The 16,569-nt window shown below is 41.4% G+C and overlaps 1 protein-coding gene across 1 annotated transcript in view; it reads right to left on the bottom strand.

Annotated features, from left to right (window-relative positions):
• Positions 1-16,569, bottom strand: part of LOC144822567 (chloride anion exchanger-like) — a 327,927-nt gene that overhangs the window by 112,367 nt on the left and 198,991 nt on the right. The window contains exon 13 of the mRNA XM_078680252.1: positions 9,415-9,521. Coding sequence (XP_078536378.1) covers positions 9,415-9,521 — 107 coding nt within the window. The remainder of the gene's footprint in view (positions 1-9,414; positions 9,522-16,569) is intronic.

The raw sequence follows: 16,569 nt of genomic DNA, 5'->3' as shown, positions 1-16,569 counted from the left end.
GACACCTCAAATGACATCACTGATGACATCTCAAATGACATCACTGATGACATCATGACACACCAATACCAGTTACTACATACGCACTCACTGATTCCTACGTCTACACACACATTCACTCATTCACCCATACAATCACTCATACATACAGTCACTCATTATTACAACACTATCATATGCACTCATACACCTAGTCAGTCCTGTGAAGAATCAATCACACTTCGATTTCCTCATCTATACAGTTAAACACAGAACACCATACTTTTTCACACATATACTAACACATACTTACTCTCTTATACAATCACTGATACAAGTACACATTGATATGCACAGAGTCACACACCTCCCAGCCAGCCACACACACACTCAGTCTTCCATACATCCACTCATTCTTCAATATGTAAAACATATTTAAACTTTACAAAAACACACAGACACTAGATGATGTCATTTGAGATGTCATCAGTGATGTCATCAGTGATGTCATTTGAGATGTCATCAGTGATGTCATCAGTGATGTCACTGACCATGTCATGAATGATGTAATATGTGACATCATCAGCAGTGGATTGCGGGTGCGCGATATATAGTTAGTGCAACTAACTATATATGGAATTTCAATGGTTTTGTGTGAGTAAAATAAGGTTTTGTAAATGCTAATTCCTAACTATATATGGTCTATAACCTATGGTTTTTTCAGTGAATTTTCAAGGTTTTGTAAATGCTAATTCCTAACTATATATGGTCTATAACCTATGGTTTTTTCAGTGAATATATATATATATATATATATATATATATATATATATATACATGCACGAAAACTCCTCCACGCCACTTCCAATCCCCACACGGACCAGCGAGGCGTTTAAACAGGAGATATATACATATCCACAACTTTCTTCCACTCCAAAGCAATAATCCCGGAATTGAAGGACAGCACACAAGGAAACTGGCACAAAAACTTTATTGTGCACTAATCAACAAGGACGACGCGTTTCGGCGTTAGCCTTTATCAAGTGACTTCCTGTGTTTACATTTCCGCATAAATGCGCTATCATGATCATAAACAGAGAAGACACACTATGTTTCCTGTGTCTCATACCCAGTTTGCATGTTTGATAAAGCGTGAAGGCTAATTCAAAAATTTCAAACATCTACGCCACAAATCATAATAACATTTCATATTGTTTACGCAATTTGCATTGTGCATCCATGTTTTAAAGAAAGAGTATTCTCGGCAGAATGTTCGGAACAACCATGTATGTCCAAGACATATGCACCATTATTTAGACACTATAGAAAATTCAAATATTTAATTCACACACTTACATTGTTCCTTCACCTCCCCAACCCCAAGCCCTTAGATAAAGGATTCTACCTGTGTCTTTGGAGGATTAACCTTATGCTGGCCTTGGTTATTATAACAACACAAACTCATGATAGAACACACACATATGTGAATAAGCATTGTATATGTTATATGGGAGTTCGAAAAGGTTTATACGTAAATTAATATTTATGCATTTTGATTTTTATAGTCGCAATGTACTCTTGTAATTGAAAAACATAATATAATGAGGCTTATCTGGTATATGTACGTCTTTACGAAAAACTATGCAAGGCTCACATGAAAAAATCTAAGAAATATCATGCTGTAAGTTAGGCGATTGCAGGTAATGTGCGCAATTGTGCTTTGATAAATGTGTCACGAACAGTACATATGTAAATACTGCTGGCAAATAGCCTGCGGGGAAAGGGCTGTGATATAAATTGGCAACGATCATACCTGTAACGGCACTAATGCCTACAGAATCCATAATGCCATTGGGCTGCAATTGGAATATACGGACACTTTCGTTCTTAGCAATGTTATGATTGTTTTTTTCTTTTCTTTTCGGAACCGATTAGAAATTAATTATATCTACGAATGCAATCTCATTCTGTTGGGTGTGCAATTTAATTATGGGGCCTTACATGGTTGTTCCGAACATTCTGCCGAGAATACGCTTTCTTTAAAACATGGATGCACAATGCAAATTGCGTAAACAATATGAAATGTTATTATGATTTGTGGCGTAGATGTTTGAAATTTTTTAATTAGCCTCACGCTTTATCAACAATGCAAACTGGGTATGAGACACACAAAACATAGTGTGTCTTCTATGTTTATGTGTAAGGGTATATACCCAGGCAGACTTACAGTACAAGAAAGATGGCTAAACAGAAAAACATGTTATATAAATTTTATAAATATTAATAATAAAAAAATATAAAATAAGTGCAATGGACTGAAATGATATCAACAGAGATAATTTTAATTCCAATAAAAACAGATAAATTTGTATACACAATATAAAGGATAAAAACTATTGATTCATTGTGTGACCTCTCTTTTTAACACATCTTATGAAATCATAGCAGTTTAATAAAAGGTTACGTTCCCTTCTTTTTAAATCTCTGGTTATGAAGAATAGGGCTGTGTGTGTCATATTCTTCATAACCAGAGATTTAAAAAGAAGGGAACGTAACCTTTTATTAAACTGCTATGATTTCATAAGATGTGTTAAAAAGAGAGGTCACACAATGAATCAATAGTTTTTATCCTTTATATTGTGTATACAAATTTATCTGTTTTTATTGGAATTAAAATTATCTCTGTTGATATCATTTCAGTCCATTGCACTTATTTTATATTTTTTTATTATTAATATTTATAAAATTTATATAACATGTTTTTCTGTTTAGCCATCTTTCTTGTACTGTAAGTCTGCCTGGGTATATACCCTTACATAAAAATTGTTTTCCCTGACCCAGGAGTCCTATCCATATCAGGGGGTCCTTGATACCTACAAAATCTTCTATGTTTATGATCATGATAGCGTATTTATGCGGAAATGCAAACACAGGAAGTCACTTGATAAAAGCTAAAGCCGAAACGCGTCGTCCTTGTTAATTAGTGCACAAAAAAGTTTTTGTGCCGGTTTCCTTGTGTGCTGTCCTTCAATTCCGGGATTATTGCTTTGGAGTGGAAGAAAGTTGTGGATTACGAGTGGCTGCTGCTGTCACTGACATCAACGTTGCAGGCAGGGGACTGCCTGAGCAGCTTCTTGTGAAGTATGAGTGTGTATATATGTGTGTATAAATATATATATATATATATATATATAAATATATATATATATATATATATGTGTGTATATTACCTACTGGCGGTCGCCAGTAGGTATATATAGTTAGGATTTTTTCTCTATGGGTTTTTTGAAAATTCTATGTCTAATAACTTTGGCGTTTGTGGACGGAATTGGCTGAAATTTTCAGGAAAATGGCACATTTTGTTTCTGAGCAGCCCTTGAAAATTTGGGGGGGGTTCGTCCAGTGGGGGCCGAGAAAAAAGGGGGGTCCCAAAACGTGTTTTTAACATTGAGTTTTCCATAGGGCGGTTGGCCTCACTTTTAGCCCGAACGGCTGAATGGATTTGCACGAAACTTGGCAAAATTGTAGGGACTGGTAGCCCGATGTGCCTTTTGTAGGTCTCAATATATGTGCTCCAGTGGATTTTGAGAAATTAACGTTTAAAAAAAGATATATATCTGTAACAGCGGACCGGTTAGCGCTCTGGTTCGCGGACTTTTCGCGCAACGGAGCTTTGTGAAGCGAAGCTGATTGGTTCTCCGGCGTCTGTCAACATTCCAAACAGTCCGTAGCGGCCGCCATCTTGTCTCTCGGTAGGATCGAGAGACAAGAGGAGGTCAAAACAAAGGGGGAAATAACTATAAGGGGGCATAGTAGATCCTCGCTGACCCCCTAGGTTTGATGTGGAGGTTTTAAAAGGGCCCCGCGGGGCAAAAAAAAATAATAAAAATAATAATTGAACGGCTGAATGGATTTGCACGAAACTTGGCAAAATATTAGGGACTGGTAGCCCGATGTGCCTTTGCTAGGTCTCAATATATGTGCTCCAGTGGATTTTGAGAAATTAACGTTCAAAAAAAGATATATATCTGTAACAGCGCTCCGCTTCGCGTAACGGAGGTTTGCGAAGCTGATTGGTCATTCTGTCACTGGGCTATAGTTGGGCTACATCTGGCTGATATTTGGGCTACATTTGTTTTTTTGTGTGTCTGGCGGCCATCTTTGGGCTACATTGGGCTACATTGGGCTTCATTGGGCTACATTCGGCTAATTAGCAAATAGCTCATCGCAAACTAGGAATGGTAAAGAATCGCTATTTATTCCTTAAAGTTCGCTATTTAGGAAATGCAAATAACTTTGATGATACATATGGCGGTTCATCTCTAACAAGATAAGAAGCATAGGGATAGATTTATGATGACTGGCGCATCACCAGGGATGTGTTAGTCATTCTGTGCCGCTGTTCCGTCACCTATGGTGTGCTGCATTTACAATGCGGCGCATCACGGGGCAAAAACAGCACAGATGCGTGATGTATCTGTGCCGTAAAGGTGGCGCATTGCTGGAGTTGTATCGCAAGTGTGATGAAGGTCCAGCAAGGGTCGGGGGTGCCCCTGTCGCAGGGTTTCTGTTCTCACACAGAACTGTGGACAGAGGATTGGAACCTCGGCGAATTAGGGTGTCCCAAAACTCACGTTAGTAATCAAAAACTATTTAGCAAGCTAGGTACAGTGTCACATTGGATATAACAAACTCTCAATGTTTAGACAATCCAGAATATGAACTTATAGTACCTCAGGATACGTGGAACTCATGAACAGTCGGTCGTTATATATTTCTTAGAAACCAGAACATGGAGTTAAGAAGAACACATGTGTATTTGAAATGTTTATTTACTAATGCCGTCTTCTCAGGCGTAGTACCTTAGATAATAAAAGTACACATATTATCAGTAGCAAAATTACCAGCATAGTTACTAGTACATAAAAAGTGAATGGTGATAGTATGTTAACATGCTGTAAATGAATAAGAGTTAGCAACACTTATAAGCAGCCGCGGGCCGTGGAGGGAGTTACGGTGAGGCAGGGAGGCGGGGAGGGGGAGAAGCAGGGTGGAGAATACAAGTACACATATTATCAGTAGCAAAATTACCAGCATAGTTACTAGTACATAAAAAGCGAATGGTGACAGTATGTTAACATGCTGTAAATGAATAAGAGTTAGCAACACTTATAAGCAGCCGCGGGCCGTGGAGGGAGTTACGGTGGGGCAGGGAGGCGGGGAGGGGGAGGGGCAAGGTAGAGAGGGCTCCACCCTGCTTCTCCCCCTCCCCGCCTCCCTGCCTCACCGTAACTCCCTCCACGGCCCGCGGCTGCTTATATCTCACCCTCCCTAATACACATATTATATTATTTGCTAAGAAGGTCTCTTTGTGTTGGTTTAGGGCGTGCCCATACTTTAGTGTCTTAGATTTGAAGGAATCACATCAGCATACACCAGCTCTCTCTTCATGTGAACCGCATCAACTGTTGTGTATGTGTGTTCGGCAAAGCAATATAAAACCCGCCTCATGCCCAGAATTGGCAGAAGTTGCACTTATGTTATGAGTATGAAGTCGTGGAGATCAGACCTCATAACAATTCTGTACCGTGTTGTTCTTGAAACTTTAGCACTCGCTGTACAGATATAGTTTAACAAGTAAAGCAGATAGTAGACCAATAACATATTATTCTCATGTAAACCACGATGAACTACTAGGTGGAAAGCTAAAGCAACAACTAAATGTCGTGTGCAGAAGTTGCAAAAAAGGAAAAATGGCGTTTAAACCGGTAATGAGCCCATGCTAACTTAACACGGTGTAAAGATATCCAGGACCTAGATGACACCTCCTCATGATCCGGAAACGAACTGAATAAGATAATAGAAGTGCCATCTCATGAGAGCAGATTGCAAGTTTATATGTGGACGGTCCGCAAGGTAAAGCATTAAAAACTAGGAAAATTCAATGCTAAAGAAAAATAAAACAGCCAAGTACTTTATCGAGTCTTAAGCCAATAGGCAAGGTAAATAATAAAAACTTGACAATTAAGTCAATGAATTGTCAATGAAATGCTAGTACTCAGCATATGAAACATGAAAAAGGTCTATGACATAACTGTGTATGCAAAATAAGCTGCAACAGCCTCCAACAGGAAGTCACCGTCTTCATCCGAAAACAGTTCAGCCATCCAATTTAAAAGCGGAAAAGAACATACGTGCTCTCCCAGCACCGGATCCTCTATCACCATCAGAGGACAGCTCGGTGGGTTTTCAAGAAAGCTGTGTTCCAAGAAAGACTGTGCTGCCGCCAGTAAATTCCAGGGACCAAGTAGTCCATGCATCAATGCCACAGCCATAATCCTTTCGCCAGGACAAATCAACTCGTGAGTAATGATAGGAGTCATCAGCTGATTAAAGTCGACGTCAGGAGAAACCGGTCTGCAGAGACACAAATCAATGGCCCAATCGAAATCACAGGTCAGGCAGTGAAATACAGGCTGGACACAGGTGAAGTAGGAGAACCGAAAAGATAATCCATATGCCGTGCTTAATATCGCCAACGGCATTGTGCCATAATATTCTAGCATGCGATTGCGGAACAGTGTCAGCAGCTGCAGGGTCGGAGGTTGCATAGGAGGGACATCCATATTTAAAAATGTAAAAAAGCACAAGAGCGTCCGCTGGTAATGCAAGTAAAAATGCAATCCACGAACCAGAGTGGAGAAAATGGAATGAAAGGGAGCAGGGATGACTCCAAAGATTTTCTCAAATGAAGTCACGAGACCACTGGTAACAACTTTAAAAAAGTGTGCCAGGGATTTTGTGGAGGATGCGTTAAAGATAGTCGGAAACATGTTGCTGAAATTGAAAGGCAAACCTGTGTACGGGTGTTCGCTATGTGAAGTACGAAAGTTTCACGGGCCGAACTCAAGGCCACCTCTCTCTGAGACAAAAGAGCTCTTATTCTTGTCATGCCGTTGAAACGTGTCCCAAGGTTGGTATTTGTGGCCAGATTGAAAACTCCCTATGTTCATGTGTGGGAGGAAATAGAACATTTCTGCAGCAAATAACCCGTTCACTTACTGTTACGATAAAAGGAATACTTTTAATTAACTCAGAACAATCTTCATTATTGAGCATCAAATAACTACCATTTTCCAACAACTTGAACGTGGGGATGATAGCAGGAACTGGCGTGCCTTGCATCACGCAAGCCATATTTGGTCGGTGTTTGTTGCATGAATCGTGTAACTGTATGTGCCTACACATTAGTGAATGATCTGGCGTCTCAGTGCATTCCTCTCCATTCAGATAAACTTCTTGATCATCTTTGAAACATCTGTATGTGTATGGAAGCGACCAGACCTCATGAACAAAAGCACTACCTAAAGGTTCATAAAGACCTATTGGTATATATTTCATACAATTTGAAAACTTATATAAAGCAAAAGGCAGCGTTATTAAACCGTCGATAAGGCATGTTGCCAAAAAACCCGCAATCCTCTGCTGATGATGTCACTGAGCATGTCATGAATGATGTAATATGTGACATCATCAGTAGTGGATTATGGGTAATAGTATCTCTAGTTTACTCCCCTATAGCTGTCTTTCTTTTAACATAAGTGTGTGTTTCCTTCCCTTATACTTACTGTTTTTGGTTCGCTTCCAGTTCGCGTACCAGCGAGCGAACTAGGAAGCGAACTAAGAGAAATAGAGGTTGGCACAGTTCCAAATATTGTACCAATTTTTTAATAACGGGGAGGTAGTTCTGAAAAGAACTTTTTATTTTATTTTTCTGAACATTTTTTTACTGTAAGGTTCCCGATTCGCGAAGCGGGAACGAAGAAAAAAAAATATTTAAAAAAATAATTATTCATAAACATATAAAATATATTTTTGGATTTAAAGAAGAATAAATTTTACAGCTACAGATATTAGCTGTTAAAAAACCAATGAAATTCACTGAAAAAACCATAGGTTATAGACCATATATAGTTAGGAATTAGCATTTACAAAACCTTGAAAATTCACTGAAAAAACCATAGGTTATAGACCATATATAGTTAGGAATTAGCATTTACTAAACCTTATTTTACTCACACAAAACCATTGAAATTCCATATATAGTTAGTTGCACTAACTATATATCGCGCACCCGCAATCCACTGCTGATGATGTCACATATTACATCATTCATGACATGGTCAGTGACATCACTGATGACATCACTGATGACATCTCAAATGACATCACTGATGACATCACTGATGACATCTCATTTGACATCAATGACCACATCACTGATGATATCATTCATGTGACAATACAATGCATCTCCTCACATTTTAATATAACCTCTGTTTCACCCAGTGTTAAAAAGAGAGTATAATTTTTGAAACCATTGACACACCAATACTAGTTACTACATACGCACTCACTGATTGCTACGTCTACACACACCTTCACTCATTCACCCATACAATCATTCATACATACAATCACTCATCTTTACAACACTATCATATGCACTCATACACCTATACAGACACTCACAGTCTGCCACGCATCCATGGAGTTACTCACACACCTAGTCAGTCCTGTAAAGAATCAATGACACTTCCATTTTCTTGTCTATACAGTTAAACATAGAGCACCTTACATTTTCAAACATATACTAACACATACTTACCTTCTTATACAATCATTGATACAAGTACAGATTGATCTGCACAGAGTCACACACCTCCCAGCTAGCCACACACACACTCAGTCTCCCATACAAATACTTGGGCAATCAATCAATAACCCATATAGTTACTCATATAGCTACTGATCAACACATGCAGCAGTTTACAGAACAACAGACATAATGATGCACAAATTAAGACAGTTTAGTCACTAACCCATGCAGTCAGTGAGACACATTTAATCACTCACTCATACAGTCAGTCATGCACCTACTAAATCCTTCGTCCAGACACTTACACATCCACTCATTCTTCAATATGTAAGACATATTTAAACTTTATAGAAACAAAAAATCACTGGATGTTGTTATCAGTGATGTCATCAGTGATGTCATTTGAGATGTCATCAGTGATGTCATCAGTGATGTCACTGACCATGTCATGAATGATGTAATATGTGACATCATCAGCAGTGGATTGCGGGTGCGCGATATATAGTTAGTGCAACTAACTATATATGGAATTTCAATGGTTTTGTGTGAGTAAAATAAGGTTTAGTAAATGCTAATTCCTAACTATATATGGTCTATAACCTATGGTTTTTTCAGTGAATATATATATATATATATATATATATATATATATGTATATATATATATATACATACACACATATTACATATACTGTACACCACATTTAGTCTTTTTACATGTACAAACGGGTGAATCATACTGATGGCAGAAATGTAGCATGGTGAAATTGTACTTACAACTGTGCGCGGAAAATCACGGTCGCTAGTTCAAATCCCACACCAGCAGCAAGACCAATGTCCAGATCCAGCAACACGGAGGCTATGAAGGTCGCCACCCACACCAGCTGTGAAGAAAACCACCAATCTCAGATTCTTTAAACTGTTTACCTATGAAAAACCATGACTCAAAGGCTAAATAGAAAATGTGTGTCTATGTATAGGGTGAGGAGGTTTGCCCTCAGGGACGGTAGGAAAATGGAAATAACCTTTCCCATGAGTTGCAGCTAATACAAACCCTATCATTCATTTCAACCCCCAAACCACTCCCAATGCTTGCTCAAAACACTTGCCACCGACCGGTAATCCCAACTATAAACCTTAACCCCAACCCATAACCCTAAATTCCTTCTGGGGTGTACGTTATAAGGTCTCAAATATAGACAGATAAGTATCATATGAGTATAATTTGTATTATTCATACAGCTAATTATATTTAAATAGACAAAGCGTCGATTGTTCATGGTCTAGGTTTCAAAAGACTCATGAAAATGTGCTCCTCTTAATTAGAACATCAGTGAGATTTTAAGACTTTCTTACGAATATATTCCAACAGAGAAAACGCAACACAACATCATGGCTGTGGATTACAGTCCACATCTGAGAAGGGAATGTCTGGCTTTGGGGGCAGCCATTAAATTGAGTTGGGCTCTGAAAGAGGGGCTAAGATCATAAAGAGGGATCAAGTTTACTAATTGGGAGACATCTTTAGTAGCGTCCAAAACAGGATAAATAGGGAGGTGTGGACTGCAAGAAAATGACATCTATTTAGTTCTGTTAATATAGAGGTCTTATGAAAATATTGTACATACAACAGATTCAAATCAACACTTACCAATGGAGTCAAGGGGCAGGTAGGGAACCAATAAGGTGAAGTATAAATGTATAAACATGATGCCCAAAAATCGAGAGAATTAGTAAGCAAAGCAGATGGAGAAAATGGACGTTTAAAGAACATTTGCAATTTATTTATTAAAAGTTTTTATAGGATACTACATTTCGCCATTTGGTTACTTCAGTGCGCTTAATACATGAAAATATACCTTGCTGATGAGAGGGCAGACTGGAGTCCAATTAGAGAGGGCCAGTGAACAGTTCTGGACATTCTTTGATCATGAACCCTCTTCTGAGGTGGGTTTAATTGCAGGCCAGTCGGAAAGGTTCAGTTTTCAGAGGTCTAACATATAAGTGGTTGGGTTCGGATATCCAGTGTGGGCTTATGGAGTTCCGGAGTTTAGATGCTTACCTGCCCAAAGATTGATCCCATGTTTTATCTTTTTGACTAAACCTTAGTTGATCTGATTTGGAGGCGTTCAGTTAGGGACTCTAGTGCAGGCATGCTGGGGTGGCTGTGTGTGCAGGCATATGGTACCTTTGTCCTAGTAAAAAGTTAACCCTGGCTTGTACTGGGAGTTAATAAAGTACTCAATGGGCAGATTTAAAGTGACCTCACAGGTTAAGGCACATTTCTGAGTGCCTTGTTCTAAAGTCTTTGAAGAGTAGCAATGAGTCTATGGAGAAGGCAAGATTAGCTAGAATTGCAATAGTCAATGTGTTCCAGGACGAGGGCTCTCATCACTTAAACTCTAAAACTCTAAGGTCAGTGTGTAGAATAGGGAGGAGCCACTACATTGACTTGAGGTGGTTGTTTCCAAAGAGAATCCTCAGGTCCCTCCCTTTTAGTAAAGTGAACAATAGGTTACCAAGGTCAATGAGTCAGAAAAGTGGTGGGCTGGGCTCAGAGCCTTTGAATGCCATCTTGGCACAATTCAACCAAAAAAAACTCTCCATCATTTAGTAGAACACAGGGACCAAGCAGGAAGTAATGTTGGTTGGATTCTCTGGATGTTTCCAGGGAGAAGCGGATTGTGCGTTATCAGAACAGATTATGAAATTCATCTTGTTGTGATCAATCTTTTGTGCCGGTGGCCATGTGTGAGGGGCCATGATCAGATGCCGAAAAGAAGATATATGAGGGATGACCACTGAGGAACATAAGATATAGAGTTGTCAATGGTCAGAATAACCTGATACCAACTTTTTTTGTATGCCCCTGGTGAGAAATGATTTCACCCCGTGAAGGGCAGTACTGGACATGCAGATTCATTCTTTCAGCCTTTCCAGAACAGTTGTATAACTGGCAGCATTGCAGGCGCCGGAAAGGTCAGCAATCATATGCATAGTCTTGTTGTCCTCATCCAAGGATTGCATGAGCTCTTACCTCATGATGGCCCAGGATGTGCTCAAGGAGAATTAGTTACCTTGATTACACACCATCTTGAATTTTCTTGTCACCTCCCTTTCCATGATTTTTCTGAGAAAGGGGAGGTTGAAGATAGGCTGATAGTTTTTTGGGTGAACATATGTTTTTCCCAAAAGGCACACAATGACTGTGCTTTTCAAATGGGCAGGAACAATTCCAGAAAGAAGGGAGGGGTTGACCATGTTGCTTGTGTCCACCAACTAAGGGTGTAAGAGCTGCTTTAGTCATACAACTCAATAATGGCCCATGGCAATTTGGACTCTAATGTTTTAAAGCAAGGTCAACAAATCACCAGGGGTTCCAAGAGTTTGAAGCAGTGAACATGGATAATTTTGGGGGAGTGGAAATAGGAGGTTAGGGAGGCACTTTCAGTGTGGTAGTGTTCGATTCATGACTTTTATAAATTTGGGATGCAAAGTACTTGTGGATGCCTTTGCAGAGTTGTTGAGATATGCAATGACTTCTTTTTTGGCTTATGGGCTGAACAGTGCCTGGTAGATATCGAAGATTTCCATTGTCCGAGTGGGTGCCTCAAGTTTGCATTTTACGAAGTAAGCTTTCTGTCTCTCTTGATAGCTTTGGGGTATATAATACTGTGTTTCTTCAGCAGATTTTGTCATCATCAGTCTGTGACATGTGCCATTACCATTTTAGGTTTTGGTTACAGCCTTTCACTGAGAATTCAGGCCTTGAATAAACCGCAGACCAAACATGAGAAACAAAAATGAAAACAAGGAGTTGCAACCAGTTCACAGATCACATAAACTGTGGTAAGAGCTGAAATGTATGCAATACATTCCATTGTGTACTATTTGCCTGAGCCTGCACATGCAGGTAGTCTTTGAAATTATTTGCCAGACACTCATGTTGTATTCCTCACGCCTGGAAAGCAAGCCCATAAAACATGGAAGGGCTAATTACCAATGCATTGAACACTTTTAACACATTAAGAAAAGTGCGGGAGGATCATGGTCCAACTATCTTTCTGAACGTAGATGAAGTGGAGGAGGAAATTGAGGGTGGAGAGGAAAGTGGCAATATCTTGTTTTCACCAGAATCTTTCTATGCCAATTGGTTGTTGTCTTGATTACACTCAATGATGTGTTATTCTTTTTATTCATTTGTCAGTCCGATGCCCCACAACACTAGTTTACATGGGCTGGTTGGTGGCATAATTGATCAGCAGACTTCAGGTGAGGGAGATCTATTCAAAATTCTGTGAGTTTACATTTTCCTCATTTCCCACAATGCTGTTAACTAGCAGGACGGCCAGTTAAAGGCTGTCTCCTTGCTAGCATTAAGCATGGGCGTAAAATCCGCTCCGCTCGCGGATTTTTCGGATTTTCGGCAAATCCGCAATCCGCGAACGCTCGCGAATTTGTCGAAAATCCGTGAATCCGCTCGCGGCGGATTTTTTGCTTGGTTGCGGCGCGCGGCGTGGTGCACGGCGTTCACTTTCCGTCATTTTAGCGTTTGCCGAGTTGTTTTTCTTTGCGAGTGACGCGCCATTTTAGATCTTGCTGCGTGTTCCCGCGGGAGTTTGTCGCCCGCGAATACGTACTCGCGGCTTGCCACCTTGCACAGCACACCTCGCGAGAGTTCGCAATTGCGAACATGTAGTTGCGGCGGAAAGGAACAATCTCGCACTTGCGAAATAGAGATTTTGCAATTTCGCACAAGAAAATCACCAGCAAACAGGATAAACCTTCAGAAAATTATGATTTTTATCAGAATCACTCCTCAGGTTGACATTTGCATGGCCTTTTTTTTTGCAAGGAGTCCATTTTGGGGGGGGGGGAGGAAGGAAGTGCCCCACAGTCTCCAACTTCCTGTTCCTGTCCAGCAGGCTCCTCCCAGTGCTTTGTCCATCTCCTGGTCACTTTCCTTTGGATCTGGAGCTGGAAGGATTACTTTTTGTGGGTGCTGCTGGATATTTGGATTTGAGGCCTTTTTGACTGTCTTTGGATCACTTTTGGATTAGAAATCAACTTTCACAAGTAAGTTTGTTTGGGGCATTACAGTTGCTGCAAGTACAATTTTGGAACTTTTTCAGAAAATTAAATAAATTATATTGTGGGTAGCCACAGTATCCAGTAGGACCAGGGTTGGTTATGGGTGCATGATACAACTGTTTTGTTGAATTTAAACACCATTGAGGCCATGGATGGGCTGGGATTGTGCAGATTTTATTGTTTTTTGTCGTTTTTTTGGGCCTGCTGGTGTGGCCCTTTGCCCAGGGGTGGTGAGTGTTGCATGGGCCTAGTCTTTCTGTGGGGTGTCTTCTTGAATTTAAACATAATTGAGGCCATGGATGGGCTGGGATTGTGCTTATTTTATTGTTTTTTGTCGTTTTTGGGGGGCTGCTGGTGTGGCCTTTTGCTTGCCCAGGGGTGGTGGTGGTGCATGGACTGAGTGTGCCTGTGGTGTTGTCTCACTCTCTTTGATGTAAACATCATGGATGGCATTGGATTGTGGTGATTTCTGGCTGTTTTTCTGTTTTTTGGGGGTGTACTGTTGATGTGGTCTGGCCATGTGGGTGGTGGTGGTGGCCATCTTGAGTGCTGGCTGGTACAGGCAACATGTGCTTGGGGTGTAAGGGGGCCATTTTGAGGAGAGGCAGTGTCTGAGGCCTGCACTTATTTTGCCTACTTTTCATCCCTTATGCCCAGGGGTAGTGAGTGTTGCATGGGCCTAGTGTTTCTGAGGGGTGTCTTCTTGAATTTAAACACCATTGAGGCCATGGATGGGCTGGGATTGTGCAGATTTTATTGTTTTTTGTCGTTTTTTTGGGCCTGCTGGTGTGGCCCTTTGCCCAGGGGTGGTGAGTGTTGCATGGGCCTAGTCTTTCTGTGGGGTGTCTTCTTGAATTTAAACACCATTGAGGCCATGGATGGGCTGGGATTGTGCAGATTTTATTGTTTTTTGTCGTTTTTTTGGGCCTGCTGGTGTGGCCCTTTGCCCAGGGGTGGTGAGTGTTGCATGGGCCTAGTCTTTCTGTGGGGTGTCTTCTTGAATTTAAACATAATTGAGGCCATGGATGGGCTGGGATTGTGCTTATTTTATTGTTTTTTGTCGTTTTTGGGGGGCTGCTGGTGTGGCCTTTTGCTTGCCCAGGGGTGGTGGTGGTGCATGGACTGAGTGTGCCTGTGGTGTTGTCTCACTCTCTTTGATGTAAACATCATGGATGGCATTGGATTGTGGTGATTTCTGGCTGTTTTTCTGTTTTTTGGGGGTGTACTGTTGATGTGGACTGGCCATGTGGGTGGTGGTGGTGGCCATCTTGAGTGCTGGCTGGTACAGGCAACATGTGCTTGGGGTGTAAGGGGGCCATTTTGAGGAGAGGCAGTGTCTGAGGCCTGCACTTATTTTGCCTACTTTTCATCCCTTATGCCCAGGGGTAGTGAGTGTTGCATGGGCCTAGTGTTTCTGAGGGGTGTCTTCTTGAATTTAAACACCATTGAGGCCATGGATGGGCTGGGATTGTGCAGATTTTATTGTTTTTGTCGTTTTTTTGGGCCTGCTGGTGTGGCCCTTTGCCCAGGGGTGGTGAGTGTTGCATGGGCCTAGTCTTTCTGTGGGGTGTCTTCTTGAATTTAAACACCATTGAGGCCATGGATGGGCTGGGATTGTGCAGATTTTATTGTTTTTTGTCGTTTTTTTGGGCCTGCTGGTGTGGCCCTTTGCCCAGGGGTGGTGAGTGTTGCATGGGCCTAGTCTTTCTGTGGGGTGTCTTCTTGAATTTAAACATAATTGAGGCCATGGATGGGCTGGGATTGTGCTTATTTTATTGTTTTTTGTCGTTTTTGGGGGGCTGCTGGTGTGGCCTTTTGCTTGCCATGGGGTGGTGGTGGTGCATGGACTGAGTGTGCCTGTGGTGTTGTCTCACTCTCTTTGATGTAAACATCATGGATGGCATTGGATTGTGGTGATTTCTGGCTGTTTTTCTGTTTTTTGGGGGTGTACTGTTGATGTGGACTGGCCATGTGGGTGGTGGTGGTGGCCATCTTGAGTGCTGGCTGGTACAGGCAACATGTGCTTGGGGTGTAAGGGGGCCATTTTGAGGAGAGGCAGTGTCTGAGGCCTGCACTTATTTTGCCTACTTTTCATCCCTTATGCCCAGGGGTAGTGAGTGTTGCATACTTGCATGTCCCTAGTCTTTCTGTGGGGTGTCTTCAATGTAAACATCATGGATGGCATGGGATTGTGCTCATTTTTCTGTGTTTTGTCGATTTTTTGGGGTGTATAACTGAACTGATGTTCCTCTGTCTTCCATTGCTTTTAGGTGCACAAGAAGACTCAATAGAACCACCAGTGCCAGGAAGAAGTCCTGCAGCGGTGTGTGCAGCATAACGTCACGCGACGTCACGTCTGGACACAGAACCCTCTGCAACTCGTGCAACTGCTGCCTGCTGACCTGCTCTGAAGAAGATGGCCCCAAAAAAAGTAACCCGTAGCTCCTCTAGCAAGAAAGGTGCCAGTAAGGAGCAGAAGAAGCAAGTTACCAAGGACACTGGTGTGCCGCCCGCCCCTTTTTTTGTGAGTAAAAAAAAAAGTATGCCTGCAGCAGCTGCAGCGGGATCTGCTGGGGACCAAGCTGGCAGCAGCACCCCCGCTCCATTGGGCTCAGTGCCACCACCACCACCACGCCAACTTAAGTCCAAGCCCTTGAGTGCTGCAGAGGCAGCCAGTATACTTCTTCAATCACCATCGACCAGTGATGTTGGCTCATCGCAAGAAAGCAGCAGCAATGTCCCTCAATCAACACAGGTTGTTGTAGCTCATCTGACGAGTGTTGAACAACCACAGCGGCAACAACAATCACATGTGCAAGTACAAGCCCAAGTACATGTGGA

This window comes from Lissotriton helveticus, chromosome 1_1 (genome assembly GCF_964261635.1).
Source record: "Lissotriton helveticus chromosome 1_1, aLisHel1.1, whole genome shotgun sequence".
Classification (NCBI taxonomy): Eukaryota; Metazoa; Chordata; class Amphibia; order Caudata; family Salamandridae; genus Lissotriton; species Lissotriton helveticus.
Note: the sequence above shows the minus strand (reverse complement) of the source record. Positions and strands in the feature narration are given on the sequence as shown.